This window comes from Tursiops truncatus, chromosome 1 (genome assembly GCF_011762595.2).
Source record: "Tursiops truncatus isolate mTurTru1 chromosome 1, mTurTru1.mat.Y, whole genome shotgun sequence".
NCBI lineage: Eukaryota > Metazoa > Chordata > Mammalia > Artiodactyla > Delphinidae > Tursiops > Tursiops truncatus.
Genome location: NC_047034.1, coordinates 47,312,513 through 47,335,412, shown reverse-complemented (window position 1 = coordinate 47,335,412; position 22,900 = coordinate 47,312,513). Strand labels below are relative to the sequence as shown.

General features: G+C 37.3%; 1 protein-coding gene across 1 annotated transcript in view; it reads right to left on the bottom strand.

Annotated features, from left to right (window-relative positions):
- SHCBP1L (SHC binding and spindle associated 1 like) overlaps positions 1–22,900 on the bottom strand; it is a 45,989-nt gene that overhangs the window by 5,510 nt on the left and 17,579 nt on the right. The window contains exon 7 of the mRNA XM_019918690.3: positions 17,248–17,353. Coding sequence (XP_019774249.2) covers positions 17,248–17,353 — 106 coding nt within the window. The remainder of the gene's footprint in view (positions 1–17,247; positions 17,354–22,900) is intronic.

Below are 22,900 nucleotides of genomic sequence, written 5' to 3'. Positions count from 1 at the left end.
TTTTAAATGTATAAAAATATTTGCCATTTTAATAGGCTCACTGCCTCATTTTAATTTTCTTTGATAAGCAGTAGTGAACATTTTTTTCCAGATATATATATGAAACTCTTAAAATCCTCACTAAATCAGCAAACCAATACAGTCATTTGTGCTTGTATTACATCTTACATACTCTAAATACTTCTGTAGCAGACAGTACAAGGACTACCTCTGTAAATACTTTGGAAGAACTCTAGAATACATCTCATTTATATATATATATATTAAAAAAAATTTTTTTTTTGGCCGTGCCATGTGTGCGGCTTGCAGGATATTTGTTCCCCGACCAGGGATCGAACCCGTGCCCCCTGCAGTGGAAGCTCAGAGTCCTAACCACTGGAGTGCCAGGGAATTCCCATCATTTATATTTGCCTTATTCACTGAAACAGGAAACATGAGAAAAATGTTTGATGGGGGAAGATAATGAGTTTAATTTTGGTGCCAGTTAATTTGAGGTACCAGTGGAGTCACTCAGAGATATCCAGTAGACCATCTATATAAGGATCTAGAATACAGGACTGAAATCTGACAAGGTATAAAGATCCTAGAATTGTTTACTTGTATGATAATTCAAGCATGGGAATGGGTGAGATTAGCTATAAGAATGTATAAAAAGGAAAAGGTAGCACCCTTGTACAGAACACTGAGGAATAACATTTAAAGGATAGGCAAAAACAAGATATTACAAAGAAAACTGAGGAGTGGCCCAAGAGGTGGTAAGAAAATCAGATCAAGGTGTCATGAAAGGAGGAAGTAGTTGATCATGTCAAATGCTGCTGAAAGATTAAAAGAGATGGTAATCCCTACTGCATTTAGCCACGGCTTGGTCCCACATGACCACAAGAGCATTTTCCCTGGTGTTCTGGAGGCAGAAACCAGATCACAGTGAGTAGAGGCATGAATGGGAAAGAAGTAAAGACAAGTGAAGCCAAATATTTCAAGAAGTTTGGCTCTGCAAGGGAAGAGACAAAGATGTGGTATTTAGGGTAGATATTGTTTTGTTATTTAAGATAAGACAGAATTGAGCATCTCTCAATGCATTCAGGAAGGAGAGAGCAGAGAGAAAGATACAAGAAAGAGGTGATATCCTGGAAATAGTGGAGTAAAGAGCTCCAAGAATTAGTTCTTCTAAAGCAAACAAATTGGCAAAAAATGACAGAATCAATGTTTTTTTGTAACTCTGAAATCTAATTAAACATAGCAGCCAAGGAAGTGCTAGATGAAGAGGTTGTTAAAATTCAGTAAGAGAGTGTTCTGGTGTTTTTACTTACTTGCCTACCATATCCCATTCTCCAGACTGACAGCAGTTGAGTGAATAGCAACAGCCCATATTTCTGATGTGGCTTGCTGGCACTGGGATGGGTGAGGGGTGGGGGAAATAGGGATCTTATTCTCAAAAAAATTGTGACTGCATTTTGACCTGTCTGATGATCAGTATCTCAGGAGAGGGACTGGCAAAGAAACTGACCTTTGTTTCACCTCCCCCAGGATGGAGCAGCTTTATAGTAGCATCTGATGAAAGCATTTAAAGACATACTCTACCCAAAGCTACCTGGGACAAAGGATGAAGGAAGGGCAAGGAAAAGCCTACAAATGAGGAGGCTGAAGAGGAAGATTCTTGGGGAAATAAGAGCTACCTTATATACTGGGGAATCTACAGTAAAATGCACAATCTCAGGGATGGATGCATACTCAGAAGAGATCTGTAAAGACCTTAAGCTTGTGCTTCTGGCTGATCACTGGGCCCTGTGCAAGCAGGAGGTGAAAACTAAGGCAGAGTTGTAGGCAGCCTGGCTTAGTTTGAAGGAGTGCCTCAACTCAGAGCTAATCTGCAAAGACAAGGAGTTTTTTGTTTTTCTTTTTAGCTGCAGGTGTCTAGGGAAATTTCTGTCAGGTCACTGACTAACTGCTGAGATAACAGAGACTTCAGCAGCCACACACAAAAAAGAATAGAGCCTTTGCAAAAACAGTTTGGAAAATTCACTAAACATATGGACAACTGCAGTCCTAAACAACCAATACAGCAAACCCTGGGGATGGGGTAGAATACAATTTCCAGAGTTACCACATTATAATATTAAAAATACCCAGTTTTCAACAAAAATTATAAGACATGCAAAGAAACAGGAAGCTATGGCCCATTCACAGGAAAAAAAAAAAAAAAAAGAAATTGACAGAAACCATCTCTGAGGAAGTCCAGAAAAGACTTTGGACTTACCAGACAAAACTTTAAATCAATTGTCTTAAATAGCCTCACAGAGCTCAAGGAAACCATGGATAAATAATTAAAGGAAACCAAGAGAACAACAGATGAATAAATAGAGAATATCCATAAAGGGATAAAACTTATAAAATTGAACCAAATAGAAATTCTATAGCTGTACAGTAAAAGTACAATAGTTGAAATGAAAAACTCACTAGAGAGGTTCAATAACAGGTCTGAGCAGGCAGAAGAATAACAAACTTGAAGATAGGACAATTGCAATTATTGAATCTAAGGAGCAGGAAGAAAAATGAACAAAGTCGAAAGGACCAGTGGTATCCCATCAAGAACACTGATATTATGGGAATCCCAGAAGAAGAGAGAAAGAAAAGAGCAGAAAGAATATTTGAAAAAATAATGGTTGGAAACTTTCCAAATCTGTTGAAAGATGTGAATCAACACATCCAAGAAGCTTAATGGATGCAGAATAAATACAAAGAGATCCACACCAGCATACATTATAATCAAACTGTTGAAAGCCAAAACAGAGAATCTTGAAAGCAGCAAGAGGGAAGCAATTCAATATGAACAAAGGACTGGCAATAAGATTAACATGATTTCTCATCAGAAACTATGGAAGCCAGAAACCAATGAGATGACATATTTAAAGTGCTGAAAGGGGGGAAAAAAACACTATCAACCAAGAATTCTATATCTGGCAAAACTATCCTTCAAAATAAAGAAAAACTTAAGACATTCCCAGATAAACAAAGCCTGGATCTTCCCTGTGCTAAAGGGAGTCCTTCAGACTGAAGGAAAAGAACACTAGATAGTAACTCAAAGCCATATGAAGCAGTAACTCCAGCAAAGGCAGCAAATACATGGGTAAATGTAAAGCCGGTATTATTATAATCTTTGTTTGTAACTCCTTTTCTTTGTTTCCTGTATGATTTAAAAGAGCAATGCATGAAACAATTATAAATCCATGTTAATGGGCAGACAATGTATAAAGATGTAATTTGTGACAACAGCAACATAAAGTAGGAATGGAGCTGTAAAAGAACAGAGTGTTTGTGTGCTATTGAAGCTAAGTTGGTATCAATCCAGACTAGACTGTTATAAATTTAGAATGTTAATTGTAATCTCCACGGTAACCACTAAGACGATAACTAAAAATATACAGAAAGGAAATGAGGAGTGAGTCAAACAAAACACTAGAAAAAACTCATCAAATACAAAAGAATATGACATATAGAAATCAAATGGCAGAAGTCCTTTCTTATCAGTAATCACTTCAAATATAAATGGATTAAGATCACCAATTAAAAGATAGAGACTGGTAGAATGGATAAACATGATCCAATTATATAATGTCTACAAGGGACTCACTTTAGGTCCAAAGACACAAATAAATTAATAGTAAAAGGATAGAAAAAAACATTTCATACAAATAGTAACCAGAAGAGAACTGCAGTGACTATACTAATATTAAATAAAATAGACTTTAAGTCAAAAGTTTTTACCAGAGACAAAGAAGGACATTATATATTGACCAAAAAGAATTTATTCATCAAGAAGATATAATAAGCACGTATGCAGGAAACAATGAGGCCCCAGAATATATGAAGCAAACACTGGCAGAGCTGAGGGGAGAACTAGACAGTTCTACAATAATATAATAGTTGAAGACTTCCATACTCCATTTGCAATAATGACTAGTACATCTACAGAAGATCAATAATGAAACAGGATTTGAACAACACTATAATTCAGCTAGACCTAATACACACAGAACTCAATACAGAAGAATACATATTCTTAATTGCACATGGAACATTCTCCAGGATACACCATATGATAAGCTACAAAACAAATTTCAATAAATGTATCCTCTCAGACCACAATGGAATTGATTTAGCAATGAATAACAGCAGGAAAAACTGGAAAATTCACAAATATGTGGAAATTAAACAACATTCTTAAACAACAAATGGGTCAAAGAAAACCCAAAGAAAAAATGAGAAAATGAGGTTAATGAAAACAAAATCACAACGTACCAAAACTTATGGGATGCTCAGAGTGGAGTTCAGAGTGAAATTTATAGTTATAAATGCTTACATTAAAAAAGAAAGATCTTGGGGCTTCCCTGGTGGCGCAGCGGTTGAGAGTCCACCTGCCGATGCAGGGGACACGGGTTCGTGCCCCGGTCTGGGAGGATCCCACGTGCCGCGGAGTGGCTGGGCCCGTGAGCCATGGCCGCTGGGCCGGCGCGTCCGGAGCCTGTGCTCCGCAGCGGGAGTAGGCCACAACGGTGAGAGGCCCGCGTACCGCAAGAAACAAAAGAAAAAAAGAAAAAAGAAAGATCTTGGGGACTTCCCTGTTGGTGCAGTGGTTGGGAATCCACCTGCCAATGCAGGGGACACAGGTTCGAGCCCTGGTCTGGGAAGATCCCACGTGCTGTGGACCAACTAGGCCTGTGCACCACAGCTGCTGAGCCTGCGCTCTACAGCCTGTGAGCCACAACTACTGAGCCCGTGTGCCACAACTACTGAAGGCCTCATGCCTAGAGCGCATGCTCTGCAGCAAGAGAAGCCACCGCAATGAGAAGCCCGCGCACCGCAACAAAGAGTAGCCCCCACTCACCACAACTAGAGAAAGCCTGCGTGCAGCAATGAAGACCCAATGCAGCCAAAAATAAAATAAATAAATTTAAAAAAAGAAAGATCTCAAATCAGTAACCTAACTTTATATCTTATGGAACTAGAAAAAGAAGAACAAACTGAATCCAAAGTCAGCAGAAGAAAGAAAATAGTAAAGATTAGAGCAGAGATAAATGAAATGGAGAACAGAAAAACAGTAGAATTAATGAAATCAAAAATTGATTCTTTGAAATTATCTATGAAATTGACAAACCTTTAGCTAAACTAAGAAAAAAGGGAGAAGGCAAAAAATAACATCAGAAATGAAAGTGGAGACACTACTACTGAACTTCTAGAAATAAAAAGGATTATAAGAGAATATTATGAACAAATGTACACCAACAAATGCTCCAACAAAATGAACAACAAAATGAAGTGTACAAAATTCTAGAAATACACAAATTACCAAAACTGAGTCAAAAAGAAATAGAAAATCTGAACAGACCTAGAACAAGTAAAGAGATTGAATCAGTAATCAAAAACCTCCCAACAAAGAAAAATCTAGGACCAGATGGCTCCATTAGTAACTACTACAAAACATTTAAAGAATTAACACCAATTCTTCTCTCCAATTCTTCCAAAAACAGGAGAGAACAACTCCTAACTCCTTCTATGACGCCAGCATCCTCTGATAACAAAGCCAAAGAAACCAGAAGAAAACTACAGACCAATTTCGCTTATGAATATAAATGCAAAAATCCTCAACATTTTCTAGCAAGCCAAACCCAACAGTATTTTAAGAGTTATACACTATGACCAAGTGGGATTTATCCCAGGAATTCAGGGGTAGTTTAACATATAAAAATCAATCAATGCTACATTAATAAAGGGGGGAAAGAAACTACAGGATCATCTCAATTGATGTATAAAAAGCATTTGACGGCTTCCCTGGTGGCGCAGTGGTTGAGAGTCCACCTGCCGATGCAGGGGACACGGGTTCGTGCCCCAGTCCGGGAAGATCCCACATGCCGCAGAGCGGCTGGGCCCATGAGCCATGGCTACTGAGCCTGTGCGTCCAGAGCCTGTCCTGTGCTCTGCAATGGGAGAGGCCACAGCAGTGAGAGGCCCGTGTCCCGAAAAAAAAAAAGCATTTGACAAAATCCAATACCTTTTCATTATAAAAACCACTCAAAAATTAGGAATAGAGGGGAACTTCCTCAACACAATAAATGTAATTTACAAAAACCTCACAGTTAACATCATAATCATAAAAGACTGAAAACTTTCTCCCTGTATTAGTTTCCTAGGGTAACAAAATATCACAAACTTAGTTAGCTAAACAACAGAAATTTATTTTCTCACAGTTCTGGAGGCTGCAAATCCTAGATCAAGGTGTCAGTAAGTTTGGTTTCTTTTGAGACCTCTCTCCTTGGCTTGCACATGGCCACCCTCTTGCTTCCTCTTCACATGGTTGTCCCTCTGTGCATGTGCACCCTGGTACCTCTTTGTGTGTCCAAATTTTGTCTTCTTATAAGGACATCAGGCAGTTTGCATTAGGACCCACCATAAGGACTTCATTTTAACTTAATCATTTCTTTAAATACCCATCTCCAAATACATGTAGTTATATTTTGAGGTATGGGGATTAAGACTTCAACATACGAATTCTGGAGAGACACAGTTCATCCTGTAACACTTCCCTACGATCAGGAACAAAACAAAGACACCCATTTTTACCACTGCTATTCAACACTGTACTAGCCAGAAGAAGTTCTAGCCTGAGCAACTAGGTAAAAATAAATAAAAGGCATCTAGACTAGAAAGGAAGAAGTAAAACTATTTCTATTTGCAGACAACATGATTCTACATATCATATACATAGAAAATCCCAAAAGAATTCACCAAAAAAGTATGATAGCTATTAAATTCAGCAAAGTTGCAGGACACAAGATCAACACACAAGTCAGTTTTGTTTCTATATACCAGCAATGAACAATCTGAAAAGAAAATTAAGGAAATAATTCTATTTACAAGAGCATCCAAAATAATAAAATATCTAGGAATAATTTTTACATACATATAAGGTGAAAGCCTTTATGTAAAAACTACAAAACTTTGCTGAAAGAAATTAAAGAATGCCTAAGTAAATTGGAAGGCTCCATGTTTATGGATTGGAAGCTTTTCATATTGCTAAGATGGCAATAATACCCTAATTGATCTACAGATTCAATGTAATTCCTGTCAAAATTCCAATAGCCTTTTTAGCAGAAATGGAAGATCTTATCCTCAAATTTATATGGAATTGCAAGGGACCCTGAATATCCAAGACAGTACTGAAAAAAAAATTGGAGAACTCACACCTCTGATTTCAAAACTTACTACAAAGCTATGGTAATTGAACTGTGTGATACTGTCATAAGGATAGACAGTATCTGAAACAGAACTGAAAGCCCAGAAATAAACCCATACAACCAAGGCCAACTGATTTTCAACAAGGGTGCCAAGACTATTCAGTGGAGGAAAGAACAGTCTCTTCAACAATGGTGGTGGGACAACGGGATATCTACATGCAAAGAAATAGAACTGGACTCCTCACTCACACCATATACAAAAATTAACTCAAAATGGATCGATGACCTAAATGTAAGAGCTAAAACTATAAAACTCTTAAGAGAAAACATAAGGTTAAATTTTTATGACCTTGGATTTGGCAGTGGATTCTTTGGTATGATACCAAAAGCATGAGTAATAAAAGAAGAAATAGATAAACTGAACTTCACCAAACTTTAAAACGTCTGTGCATCAAAGAACATTATTAAGAAAGTGAAAAGACAACTATGAAATGGGAGAAAACATACATAAACATACATCTAATATGAATCTAGTATCCAGAATATACAAGGAATTCATAATCAGTAACAAAAAGACAAACAGCCCAATCAAAAATGGGCATAGGACTTGAAGAGATATCTCTCCAAACCAGAGATACAAATGGCCAACAAGCACATGAAAAGACGAAATGAAAATCAAAATCACAATGAGATACCACTTCATATACCACTAGGATGACTTTAATGAAAGAGACAGATAAGTGTTGATAAAGATGTGGAGAAATCAGAACCCTCAAACATTGCTGGTGGGAATGTAAAATGGTTCAGCCGCTGTGGAAAACAGTTTATTGGTTCTTTAAAAAGTTAAACATATATGGTTTAACATATGTAGTTGACTGGAAGGATATTTAGGACATTAATTCAATAGAGAATACAGGAGGACTAGGGATGGGATTAATTAATAAGTTAAAAAAAATTAATAAGTTCAGGTCGAGGAAACACCATGGCGGAGTAGAAGGATGTGCTCTCACTCCCTCTTGTGAGAACACCAAAATCACAACTAGCTGCTGCACAGTCATCTACAAGAAGACACTGGAACTCACCAAAAAAGATACCCCACATCCAAAGACAAAGGAGAAGCCACAATGAGACGGTAGGAGGGGCGCAATCACAGTAAAATCAAATCCCATAACTGCTGGGTGGGTGACTCACAGACTGGAGAACACATACCACAGAAGCCCACCCACTGGAGTGAAGGTTCTGAGCCCCATGTCAGGCTTCCCAACCTGAGGGTCTGGCAACAGGAGGAGGAATTCCTAGAGAACCAGACTTTGAAGCCTAGTGGGAATTGATTGCAGGACTTCGACAGGACTGGGGAAAACAGAGACTCCACTCTTGGAGGGCACACACAAAGTAGTGTGCACATCAGGACCCAGGGGAAGGAGCAGTGACCCCAGGGGAGACTGAACCAGACCTACCTGCTAGTGTTGGAGGGTCTCCTGAAGAGGCAGAGGGCAGCTGTGGCTCACGGTGGGGACAAGGACACTGGCAACAGAAGTTCTGGGAAGTACTCCTTGGCATGAGCCCTCCCGGAGTCTGCCATTAGTCCCATCAAAGAGCCTGTAGCCTCTAGTGCTGGGTTGCCTCAGGCCAAAAAACCAACAGGGAGGAAACCCAGCCCCACCCATCAACAGTCAAATGGATTAAAGTTTTACTGAGCTCTGCCCACCAGAGCAACAGTCAGCGCTACCCACCACCAGTCCCTCCCACCAGGAAACTTACACAAGCCTCTTAAGATAGCCTTATCCACCAGAGGGCAGAAAGCAGAAGCAAGAAGAAATACAATCCTGCAGCCTGCAGAACAAACCACATTCACAGAAAGACAGACAAGACGAAAAGGCAGAGGGCTATGTACCAGATGAAGCAACAAGATAAAATGCCAGAAAAACAACTAAATGAAGTGGAGATAGGCAACCTTCCAGAAAAAGAATTCAGAATAATGATAGTGAAGATGATCCAGGACCTCAGAAAAAGAATGGAGGCAGAGATTGAGAAGATGCAAGAAATGTTTAACAAAGACCTAGAAGAATCAAAGAACAAACAAACACAGATGAATAATACAATAATTGAAATGAAAACTACACTACAAGGAATCAATAGCAGAATAACTGAGGCAGAAGAACAGATAAGTGAAAGACAGAATGGTGGAATTCACTGCTGCGGAACAGAATTAAGAAAAAAGAATGAAAAGAAATGAAGACAGCCTAAGAGACCTCTGGGACAACATTAAACGCAACAACATTCGCGTTATAGGGGTCCCAGAAGAAGAAGAAGACAGAGAAAGGACCAGAGAAAATATTTGAAGAGATTATAGTCGAAAACTTCCCTAACATGGGGGGCTTCCCTGGTGGCGCACTGGTTGAGAGTCCGCCTGCCGATGCAGGGGACGCGGGTTCGTGCCCCAGTCCGGGAAGATCCCACATGCCACAGAGCAGCTAGGCCTGTGAGCCATGGCCACTGAGCCTGCGCATCCGGAGCGCGTCCAGAGCCTGTGCTCCGCAGCGGGAGAGGCCACAATGGTGAGAGGCCCGTGTACCGCAAAAAAAAAAAAAAAAATTAACTTCCCTAACATGGGAAAGGAAATAGCCACCCAAGTCCAGGAAGTGCAGCGAGTCCCAGGCAAGATAAACCCAAGGAGAAACACACCGAGACACACAGTAATCAAATTGGGAAAAATTAAAGACAAAGCAAAATTATTGAAAGCAGCAAGGGAAAAATGACAAATAACATACAAGGGAACTCCCATAAGGATAAAAGCTGATTTCTCAGCAGAAACTCTACAAGCGAGAAGGGAATGGCATGATATACTTAAAGTGATGAAAGGGAAGAACCTACAACCAAGATTACTATACCCGGCAAGGATCTCATTCAGATTCGATGGAGAAATCAAAAGCTTTACAGACAAGCAAAAGCTAAGAGAATTCAGCACCACCAAACTAGCTCTACAACAAATACTAAAGGAACTTCTCTAGGTGAGAAACACAAGAGAAAAAAAGGACCTACAGAAACAAACCCAAAACAATTAAGAGAGTGGTCATAGGAACATACATATCGATATTACCTTAAACGTGAATGGATTAAATGCCCCAACCAAAAGACACAGGCTTGCTGAATGGATACAAAACAAGACCCATCTGTATGCTGTCTACAAGAGACCCACTTCAGACCTAGGGACACATACAGACTGAAAGTGAGGGGATGGAAAAAGATATTCCATGCAAACGGAAATCAAAAGAAAGCTGGAGTAGCAATACTCATATCAGATAAAATACTTTAAAATAAAGAACGTTACAAGAGACAAGGAAGGACACTACATAATGATCAAGGGATCAATCCAAGAAGAAGATATAACAATTATACATATATATGCACCCAACATAGGAGCACCTCAATACATAAGGCAACTGCTAACAGCTATAAAAGAGGAAATCAACAGTAACACAGTAATAGTGGGGGACTTTAACACCTCACTTACACCAATGGACAGATCATCCAAAATGAAAACAAATAAGGAAACAGAAGCTTTAAATGACACAATAGACCACATAGATTTAATTGATATTTATAGGACATTCCATCCAAAAACAGCAGATTACACTTTCTTCTCAAGTGCGCACAGAACATTCTCCAGGATAGATCACATCCTGGGTCACAAATCAAGCCTCAGTAAATTAAGAAAATCGAAATCATATCAAGCATCTTTTCTGACCAAAATGCTATGAGATTAGAAATCAATTACAGGGGAAAAAACCCGAAAGAAACACAAACACATGGAGGCTAAACAATACGTTACTAAATAACCAAGAGATCACTGAAGAAATCAAAGAAGAAATCAAAAAATACCTAGAGACAAATGACAATGAAAACATGACAATCCAAAACCTATGGGATGCAGCAAAAGCAGTTCTAAGAGGGAAGTTTATAGCTATACAAGCCTATCCCAAGAAACATGAAAAATCTCAAATAAACAATCTAGCCTTACACCTAAAGGAACGAGAGAAAGAAGAACAAACAAAACCCAAAGTTAGCAGAAGGAAAGAAATCATAAAGATCAGAGCAGAAATAAATGAATTAGAAACAAAGAACACAATAGCAAAGATCAATAAAACTAAAAGCTGGTTCTTTGAGAAGATAAATAAAATTGATAAACCTTTAGCCAGACTCATCAAGAAAAAGAGGGAGAGGACTCAAATCATAAAATTAGAAATGAAAAAGGAGATGTTACAAGAGACACCTCAGAAATACAAAGCATCCTAAGAGACTACTACAAGCAACTCTATGCCAACAAAATGGACAACCTGGAAGAAATGGACAAATTCTTAGAAAGGTATAACCTTCCAAGACTGAACCAGGAAGAAATAGAAAATATGAACAGACCAATCACAAGTAATGAAATTGAAAGTGTTATTAAAAATCTTCCAACAAACAAAAGTCCAGGACCAGATGGCTTCACAGGCAAATTCTGTCAACCACTTAGAGAAGAGCTAACACCCATCCTTCTCAAACTCTTCCAAAACATTGCGGAGGAAGGAACACTCTCAAACTCATTCTACAAGGCCACAATTACCCTGACACCAAAACCAGACAAAGATACTACAAAAAAAGAAAATTACAGACCAATATCACTGATGAATATAGATGCAAAAATCATCAGCAAAATACTAACAAACAGAATTCAACAACACATTAAAAGGATCATACACCTTGATCAAGTGGGATTTATCCCAGGGATGCAAGGATTCTTCAGTATATGCAAATCAATCAATGTGATATACCATATTAACAAACTGAAGAATAAAAACCATATGATCATCTCAATAGATGTAGAAAATACTTTTGACAAAATTCAACACCCATTTATGATAAAAACTCTCCAAAAGGGGGCATAGAGGGAACCTACCTCAACGTAATAAAGGCCATATATGACTAACCCACAGCAAACATCATTCTCAATGGTGAAAAACTGAAAGCATTTCCTCTAAGATCACGTACAAAACAAGGAAGTCCACTCTCACCACTATTATTCAACATAGTTTTGGAAGTCCTAGCCACGGCAATCCGAGAAAAAAAAGAAATGAAAGGAATACAAATTGGAAAAGAAGAAGTAGAGCTGTGACTGTTTGCCAATGACATGATACTAAAAATAGATAATCCTAAAGATGCCACAAGAAAACTACTAGAGCTCTTCAATGAATCTGGTAAAGTTGCAGGATACAAAATTAATGCACAGAAATCTCTTGCATTCCTATACACAAATAATGAAAGATCAGAAAGAGAAATTAAGGAAACAATCCCATTCACCATTGCAACAAAAGGAATAAAATACCCAGGAATAAACCTACCTAAGGAGGTAAAAGACCTGTACTCAGAAAATTATAAGACACTGATGAAAGAAATCAAAGATGACACAAACAGATGGAGAGATATACCATGCTCTTGGATTGGAAGAATCAATATTGTGAAAATGACTATACTACCCAAAGCAATCTACAGAGTCAATGCTATCCCTATCAAATTACCAGTGGTAGTTTTAACAGAACTAGAACGAAAACTCTTAAAATTTGTATGAAGGCACAAAAGACCCCGAATAGCCAAAGCAATCTTGAGAAAGAAAAACAGAGTTGGAGGAATTAGGCTCCCTGACTTCAAACTATACTACAAAGCTACAGTAATCAAGACAATATGGTACTGGCACAAAAACAGAAATATAGATCAATGGAACAAGATAGAAAGCCCAGAGATAAACCCACGGACCTATGGTCAACTAATGTATGACAAAGGAGGCGAGGATACACAGTGGAGAAAAGACAGTACCTTCAGTAAGTGGTGCTGGGAAAACTGGACAGCTACATGTAAAAGAATGAAATTAGAACACTCCCTAACACCATACACAAAAATAAACTCAAAATGGATTCGAGACCTAAATGTAAGACCGGACACTATAAAACTCTTAGAGGAAAACATAGGAAGAACACTCTTTGACATAAATCACAGCAAGATCTTTTTTGACCCACCTCCTAGAGTAATGAAAATAAAAACGAAAATAAACAAATGGGACCTAATTAAACTTAAAAGCTTTTGCACAGCAAAGGAAACCATAAACAAGATGAAAAGACAGCTCTCAGAATGGGAGAAAATATTTGCAAACGAATTAACGGACAAAGGATTAATCTCCAAAATATATAAACAGCTCATACAGTTCAATATTAAAGAAACAAACAACCCAATCCAAAAATGGCCAGAAGACCTACATAGACATTTCTGCAAAGAAGACATACGGATGGCCAAGAAGCACATGAAAAGCTGCTCAACATCACTAATCATTAGAGAAATGCAAATCAAAACTACAATGAGGTATCACCTCACACCAGTTAGAATGGGCATCAACAGAAAATCTACAAACAACAAATGCTGGAGAGGGTGTGGAGAAAAGGGAACCCTCTTGCACTGTTGGTGGGAATGCAAACTGACACAGCCACTATGGAGAACAGTATGGAGGTTCCTTAAAAAACTAAATATAGAGGGCTTCCCTGGTGGCACAGCAGTTGAGAATCCACCTGCCGATGCAGGGGACACGGGTTCGTGCCCCTTTCCGGGAAGATCCCACATGCCGCGGAGCGGCTAGGCCCGTGAGCCATGGCCGCTGAGCCTGCGCGTCCAGAGCCTGTGCTCCGCAGCGGGAGAGGCCACAGCAGGGAGAGGCCCGCGTACCGCAAAAACAAACAAACAAACAAACAAAACTAAATATAGAATTACCATATGATCCAGCAATCCCACTACTGGGCCTATACCCAGAGAAAACCATAATTCAAAAAGACACATGCCCCCCAATGTTCACTGCAGCACTATTTACAATAGCCAGGTCATGGAAACAACCTAAATGCCCATCGATAGACGAATGGATGAAGAAGATGTGGTACATATATACAATGGAATAATACTCAGCCATAAAAAGAAATGAAATTGAGTCATTTGTTGAGATGTGGATGGATCGAGAGACTGTCATACAGAGTGAAGTAAGTCAGAAAGAGAAAAACAAATGTATATTAACGCATGTATGTGGAACCTAGAAAAATGGTACAGATGAACCAATTTGCAGGGCAGAAGTTGAGACACAGATGTAGAGAGCATACGTATGGACACCAAGGGGGGAAAGCCATGGGGGGATGGGGATGGTGGTGTGCTGAATTGGGTGATTGGGATTGACATGTATACACTGATGTGTATAAAATTGATGACTAGTAAGAACCTGCTGTATAAAAAAATAAATAAAATAAAATTCAAAAAAAAATTTTTAAATTAATAAGTTCAAATTTAGGATTGTTGTATGTTAGTGAGACATAAGGTAAAGGTGCTGGGAAGAACTTGTAGTAATGTTGGTCAGCAAAGAATACAAGCAAGAAGGGAAAGAGAAAAGGGAATGAAATTACTGAAAAACCGCTGTTTGCCAGACACTGCTAGGTATTTTATACATAGCATCTCATTTCATTCTCAAAAAACCCTATAAGGTGTCAGTGGTGGTGGTAGCCGTAATAGTAGTAATAAAATATTTATTTAGTACTTACTATGTGCTGGCCATTATTCTAAGCACGTCACATATATGAACTCATTTAATCTTCATAGCTCTATAAATAAGGAACACTCATAGCTCTATAAATAAGGAAATAAGGTATTATCCCCATTTTACAAATGAGGAACTAAAGCACAAATGGGCAAATAACTTGTTGAAAATCACATAAGTAGTAAGTGCCAAAGCCAGAATCTGGATCCAGGCAGTTTGGCTCCAGAGATCATCATCCTCATCAGAACAGTACACAGTTTTTTCTCTTTTTAAAGCACTCTGCAAATAGAAATTGAGGTTCAGAGGTTAGGCAGCTTGCCCAAGACAGGCTATTTACCTGACTACAAAGTCCATGCCTTTTCGCTATACTACTTGTGAAGATCACCAGCATAAAGATGATGGGCATGGATAAAACTGTTTAAGGAGAGAGTATAGAGGAGGAAAAACACCAAGTAAAGAATCTTCAAAGTTGATAAAATTGTTAAAGGCTTATGTACATAGCTGCAACTACCGTCAAATTAAAATTTGTCAACCTCAAAGGTAAATCTAAAATCAAAGATCCAAGCAAAGTGGAAGTTGATGATACTGCCTTCTCAGAGTAGCCTTCCTCTCATTATCCTGTCCTCTGAAGTTCATGGATATTTACTTACACAAATGAAGAAAGGGTTGCAAAGCACTGAATAAAAATCAAATAAATTTCTTACTGCCATATAGGAAAATAAAGCCAAAAACAGATTTAAAAACAAAAGAAAGATAAATAAAAATATTTTAAAAGGCTGGAGATAAAAGCAAAATCTATACCTTACTTTACAATGATGTTTTAAAAGATGTTTACAAATATAATTGGTGGAATAATTGTTATTGAAAATCTGATCTAATAAGCAAATCAAAGGAAAGTTAAATTTTGTTGAAAATAATAAAAATGGGTAGAATAGCAGATAAGACCAGTCTAATAGTCCAGCTTTATCTCTAACCACTCTCCTCCTAGGTATTAAACACCATCCTCGCTGGACTTCTTTTAGTTCTTCACATATACCCCATACTCTCTTGTCAAACATGCACTCATTTACTAATTCAACAAAAACTGCTCAGCACCTACCTCGTGCTAAGCATCATGCTAGGTGATTGGATGAATGGTAAACATACACCCCTTGCTCTCAAGAAGCTCATATTCTAGTAGAAGAGACAGACATGCAATAGATAGCCACAAAAGTATTTAATACAGTCATGATAAGGAAAAGTGCCAATAAGAGAAAGTGCAGGGTACATGGGAATATGTAGTAAAATGTATTCTGGAAGGTTGAGAAAGCCTTTTTCTACGGAAATGACATTTAAATTGAGACCTAAAGGATGTGCAGTAGCTCTCTGAAACAACATGGTGTACACCAGGATATGGTATTAATGAGGAATAAAAGAGGGTACATGAAGGTGATGAGGGATAGGATTAGGCTAACTCTCAGAAGATTGTAATTAACAACTGGGTAGATAGTGGAGCCATTTACTGAAACAGAGAACTCTAGTATATAAACAAGTCAATGGATAAGATCATGAATTTAATTGTGGACATCTGAGTTGAAGTAATCAAGGGGTGATGAGTAATAGGCAGCTAGACATATAGGTCTGGGGCTCAGAACGGAAACGTGGGCTGTGGATACATATTTTAGATTATCAGTGTATATAACTGAAGTCATGGGAAGAGATCAGATAAATCACTTAGGGATATTATAGTGCAGAAAAAAGATAAGTTCCAAGCATTTAGAGGACAGAAGGATAAAAAAACTAGACAGACTGAAACCAGCAAAGTATTGTAACAGAAGACAATGAAAAAGAGTATTCCAAGGAGAGAGCTGTGAAATGCTACTGAGAGGTCAAACGAGATAGAAATATTTACTCTGACTTAGAACACTTTCCCCTCTTGGGCTGGTTAAATTTACACTCATCCTTCAGGTTTCATCTGGTTATTTCTTCCAGCCAGCACTGCCAGAATTCCTAACTCTGGCTTATGTACCCATCTTATATGCCTTCTGTACATACTCCTATCATAGCATTTATCATTTTGTGTTGTAATTGTAATAGCCTATTTACTTGTCCATATCTCCACCATAATTCAAACTTGTCAAATGTATGGAAGAAGCAAGACTGTGGGTCTGGTTCAAAACTGTATCTCCCTCAAATGCAGTATTTTTCGTATTTGTCTCCCATAGCTACTAGCATAGCACCTGGCAACAAGACTGGTACTCTGTAAATAGTTGCTGACATATATTTATTTAGTACCTATTAATTGCCAATCTCTGAGCTGGACGTAATGGAGGAAATAAGGCATTACTGTCAGATAAGAATCCAACCTTCAAAGAGCTTCTTTTCTGATTATATGCAGCTATATAAATGAACAAATAATAATAGTGTATTTCTTACCATGTCAGTAGTCATCACTTTTGCTACGATATGTGTTATAGTCTTTCCAAAGTCTCTTTTTCCTTTCCTACGCCTCAGAATTCTTGGAAAGAAAGGCCCATGAACTCTGAAGTTGAAAACATTTATTTATGATTAAATTAACATGAAAAAGACAACATATACTTACTTAGAAAATTAAAACTTGGTACTAAGCATCTTTGAGAAATAGGTTTAACTAATTTTAAGCTTCTTGAGAGCAATGAGCAACTTGAGAGCAATGCAACAATTGAAATCTTTTAGGTAACTGTTTAAAGCTTTGAATTCTAAAATCTTTTCATTTTAATGAAAATCTGTGTGCAACCCACTACAATCATCTCAACTTTTCAATACAGTAGAAATTTTCTTGATTGTACTTTCATAATCCACTGAATTGTAGACACTTGAAGCAGCGATAGATTATGTCTCTGATACTTAGGTATAAGAATGTTTTGGGACATGCCTAATTTGAGATACTATGTTCATTTAACAGATTGTTTTTGTTTCAAAGGTTAAGTTCTCCATAGATATAGTTGGCTGCTGGCCTCCCAGCAGAACAATTATAGCTTCCCTCTTCATTGCTTCTTAACTGTTTGATGTTCAGTGCTCTTTCTCTTCTTTCTGCTTTTCTTTACAGTTCCTGTTTCCTATCAATCATTTAAATGTCATCAAAAGAAAGAAAGGAAAAAAAAAATTGAGTATAACTTTTACCGTTACTGTCAGCCAAAAGGGATACTCCTTTTCAACATATTTACCAGCAGTCTCCTTAGGTGTAATCTTTTGGGTTCTCTGCAGCACTTTGATTATTGCTTGATGCTAATGGGATGCAGCATTAATACCAATATTTTTCAGCTTATATTTCAATTGTTAATATTTTTGTAAAGCTTAAAATTTCAGAAAACTGTTTCTAAGAATTTATGACACCAATTATTAAATTTTGAATTTTAAGATACCAGCAATGTCCTCCAAAGCAAAAGTTTCATTCAACATTTCAAAATCAAACCCATTCAGCATTTTTATACCTATTTAAGCAATTGGTTTTGATTTTGAGAGAAATACTCATACATTTTTTTCACTGTATAGCTAATTACTAGTTGCTCAAAGAGTAAAGCATCTTACATGCAGGAAATAAGTAGTTTCTCATAGAATCCTAGTTTTGAAATTAAAGGTATATGTGATTTTTTAAATTATACCTTTATTAAGGTATAATTTACATCACAGACACTCATTTTAAATGAACCATTCTATGAGGTTTCACAAATGTAAACACCCATTTAACTCAATCATAATAATCAAGATATAGAACATTCCCATCATACTGATAAGTTCCTTCATGCATCTTTGCAGTCAATCCTCCACATCCACTCCCAGAAAACCACTGATCTGCTTTCTGTCATAGATTTCCCTTTCTTGGAAGTTTTTTTTGTTTTTTTTTTTTGAGGTACGGGGGCCTCTCACTGTTGTGGCCTCTCTCTTTGCGGAGCACAGGCTCCGGACGCACAGGCTCAGCGGCCATGGCTCACGGGCGCAGCCGCCCCGCGGCATGTGGGATCTTCCCGGACCGGGGCACGAACCCATGGCCCCTGCATCAGCAGGCGGACTCTCAGCCACTGTGCCACCAGGGAAGCCCCCTTTCTTGGAATTTTTAAATGGAATTTTAAAATGGAATATGCTATGTACTCTCTTGTGTCTGGCTTTTTTCAGTCAGACTATTTTGAGATCCATCATGTTATTTTGTGTATCAGCAATTTCTTTCTTTATAGCGCAGAGCAGTATTTCATTATAGGATTTTCTATATACAAGCATGTCATCTGCAAGTACAGATAATTTTACTTTTCCCTTTCTGATCTGGATGACTTTTATTTCTTTTTCTTGCCTACTGCTCTGGCTAGAAACTCTAGTACAACTGAATACAAGAATGGACATACTTGTCTTGTTCCTGATCTTAGGCAGGGAAATATCCATTCTTTCATCAGTGAGTATGATGTTAATTACAGGTTTTTCATAGATGGTCTCAAACAGGTTGGGAAAGATCCATGCTATTCCAAGCTTCTTGAGAATTTTTGTTGTGAAAGAGTGTTGAATTTTGTCAAATGATTTTTCTATAACAATTGAGATGATAATATGGCTGTATTGTGTATTACATTGATTTATTTTCATATTTTAAACCAACCTTGCATTCCTGGGATAAACTCCACTTGTCATAATGTATGATCCTTTTTATATGTTGCTAGACTCAGTTTGTTAAAGTATTACTGAGGATTTTGCATCTATATTTATACGGTATAGTTTATGTAGTTTTCTTGTTATGTCTTTCTATAGTTTTAGTATCAGGGTGGTTGATAGTGGCCTCATAGAATGAGTTGGGGAGGTGTTCCCTTCTCTTTTTATTTTCTGGAAGAGTTTGTAAAAAAAAAAAATTGGTGATAATTCTTTAAATGTTTGGTAGAATTCACCAGTGAAGATATCTGGTCCTTGGCTTTTCTTTGTGGATAGTTTTTAAATTTGCTAATTCAATCTCCCTACTAGCTATAGGTCCATTCAAATTTTCTGTTTCTGTTTGAGTCAGTTTTGGTAGATTGTGTCCATTTGATCTAGGTTATCTAATTTGTTGGCATATAATTGCTCATACTATTCCTTAATAATCCTTTTTATTTCTGTTCATATTTTCAACTTATTTGGGTAAATACCAACGGTTTGAATAAGTTTAGCTTTTAAGAAACTATCAAACCGTCTTCAAAAGAGGCTGTACTACTCTGTATTCCCATAAATAATGAGAGTTCCTATTGCTCCACATCCTTGTCAGCAATTGGTATTGTCAGGTTTTTGCTTTGTTTTGTTTGTTTAGCCATTCTAATAGGTTATAATGAGATCTCATTTTAATTTGTAATTCCCTAATGACAAATGATGTTGAGCATCTTTTTTTAAATTTATTGATTTATTTATTTTTGGCTGTGTTGGGTCTTCATTGCTGCTTGTGGGCTTTCTCTAGTTGAAGCGAGCGGAGTCTACTCTTTGCTGCGGTGCGCGGGCTTCTCATGGTGGCTTCTCTTGTTGTGGAGCATGGGCTCTGGGCATGCAAGCTTCAGTAGTTGTGGCACGCGGGCTCAGTATTTGTGGCTCACAGGCTCTAGAGCGCAGGACCAGTAGTTGTGGCACACGGGCTTAGTTGCTCCATGGCATGTGGGATCTTCCCGGACCAGGGACTGAACCTGTGTCCCCTGCATTTGCAGGCATATTCTTAACCACTGCGCCACCAGGGAAGTCCCTCGAGCATCTTTTTATATATTTACCATCTATATATTTTCTTTGGTAAGGTGTCTGTTTAAGTCCTTTTCCCATTTTTAATTGGGTTATTTGCTACTTATGAATGAATTTTAAGAGATCTATCTATATCTATCTATCTATATATTAGATATGTCTCTTTTTTTTTGGCCACACCACATGCCATGCAGGATCTTAGTTCCTGACCAGGTATTAAACTCGTGCCCACTGCAGTGGAAGCGCAGAGTCCTAACCACTGGACTGCCAGGGAATTCCCCTAGATACAAATCCTTTATAAGATATGTGTTTTGCAAATATTTTCTCCAAATCTATGGCTAATCTTCTCATTCCCTTAACAGTGTCTTTCACAGAGCAGAAGTTTTTCATTTTAATGAAGTCTAATTCATCATCTTTTTTTCTCATGGATCATACTTTTGGTGTTGTATATAAAAACTCATTGCCAAACCCAAAGTCACATAGATTTTCTTCTGTTTTATTCTAGAAGTCTTAGTTTGTTTACATTTAGGTCTACGGATCACCGTGAGTTAATTTTTTGTGAAAGGTGTAAGGTCTGTGTCTAAGTTCATGTTTTTACACAAGGACATTCAATTATTCTAACTCCATTTGTTGAAAAGAATATCCTTTCTCTAATTTAATTTTCTTTGCCAAAAATCAGTCAACTATATTTGTGTAGATCCATTTATGGACTCTCTATTCTGTTCCATTGATCTATATGTCTATTCCTTCACCAATACCATTATTCTTTTTTGGTACTGTGTTGGCTATCTTAGGCTATTGCCTTTCCATACAAATTTTAGAAGTAGGTGGTATCTACAAAATAGCTTTCTGAGATTTTCATTAGGATTGCATTGAATCTATAGATCAAGTTGGAAAGAACTGACATCTTAACAACATTGAGTCTTCCAATCCGTGAACATGGACTATCTCTTCATTTATTTACATTCCCTTTTCTTTTCTGTCATCATAGTTTTATAATTTTTCACATATAGATCCTATACATATTTTGTTAGATTTATACCTAAGTATTTCATTTTTTTGGCTCTACTGTAAGTGGTATTTTTTAGAATTCTAAATTGTTCCTGGTTTATAAGGAAGCAATTGACTTTTTAACTGAGGTTTACTGATTTACAATATTATATTAGTTTCAGGTGTACAAAATGATTCAAAATTTTTATAGATTATACTTCACTTATAGTTATTATAAGATATTGGCTATATTCCCTGTGCTGTACAATATATCCTTGTAGCTTATTTATTTTATACATAGTAGTGTGTACTTCTTAATCCCCTACTCCTATCTTGTGTCTCCCCCTTTTCCTCTCCCCACTGGTAACCACTAGTTTGTTCTCTATATCTGTAGGTCTGTTTCTTTTTTGTTATAGTCACCAGTTTGTTTTATTTTTTATATTCCACACACAAGTGAATACAGACAGTATTTATTTTTCTCTGTCTGACTTATTTCACTAAGCATAATACCTCCAGGTCCATCCATATTGTTGCAAATTGCAAAATTTCATTCTTTATATGGCTGAGTACTATTCCATTGAATCTATATGGACTTAGGTTGCTTACATATCTTGGCTATTATAAATAATGTTGCTATGAACATTGGGGTGGAAGAAATTGACTTTTGAATATTAACCTTGCATCCTGTGAACTGGCTATACTCATTTTTTGTTCCAGGCTTTTTTGTTATTGTGGTGGTTATTTAGGATTCTCTATGTAGACAGTCATGTCATCTGTAAAGAGTTTTATTTATTCCTTCCCAGCCTGTATACCTTTCATTTCTATTTCTTGTCCTATTGCGCTATCTAAGACTTCTAGTATGATGGTGAATAGAAGTGATTAGAGAAAATATTCTTGCCTTATTCCTAGAGGGAAAGCATATAGTTTCTCACCAGTGAGTATGATGTTAGCTGTAGAGTTTTTGTAATGTTCTTTTTCAAGAAGAGGAATTCTCCTCTAGATCTATTATTATTATTGATTGATCTATCAACTATTGAAAAAGGGATGCTGAAGTCTCCAACTATAATAGTGTATTTGTCTATTTGTCCTTGCATTTCTATCAGTTTTTGCCTCACATACTTTGATTCTCTGTTGTTGGGTGCATACACACATTAAGGATTGTCATGTCTTCTTGGAAAATCAAACCATTTATCATTATGCAATTCCTGATAATTTTACTGATTCTGAAAGCCTACTTTGTCTGAAATTAATATAGCTACTCCAGCTTTTTAATGGTTGTGTTAGCATGAAGTATCTTTCTCTAACCTTTTCCTTTGAACATTTCTAAGCCTTTATGTTTAAAGTGGGTTTCTTGTAGATGACATATGGTTGAATCTTGTCTTTTTAT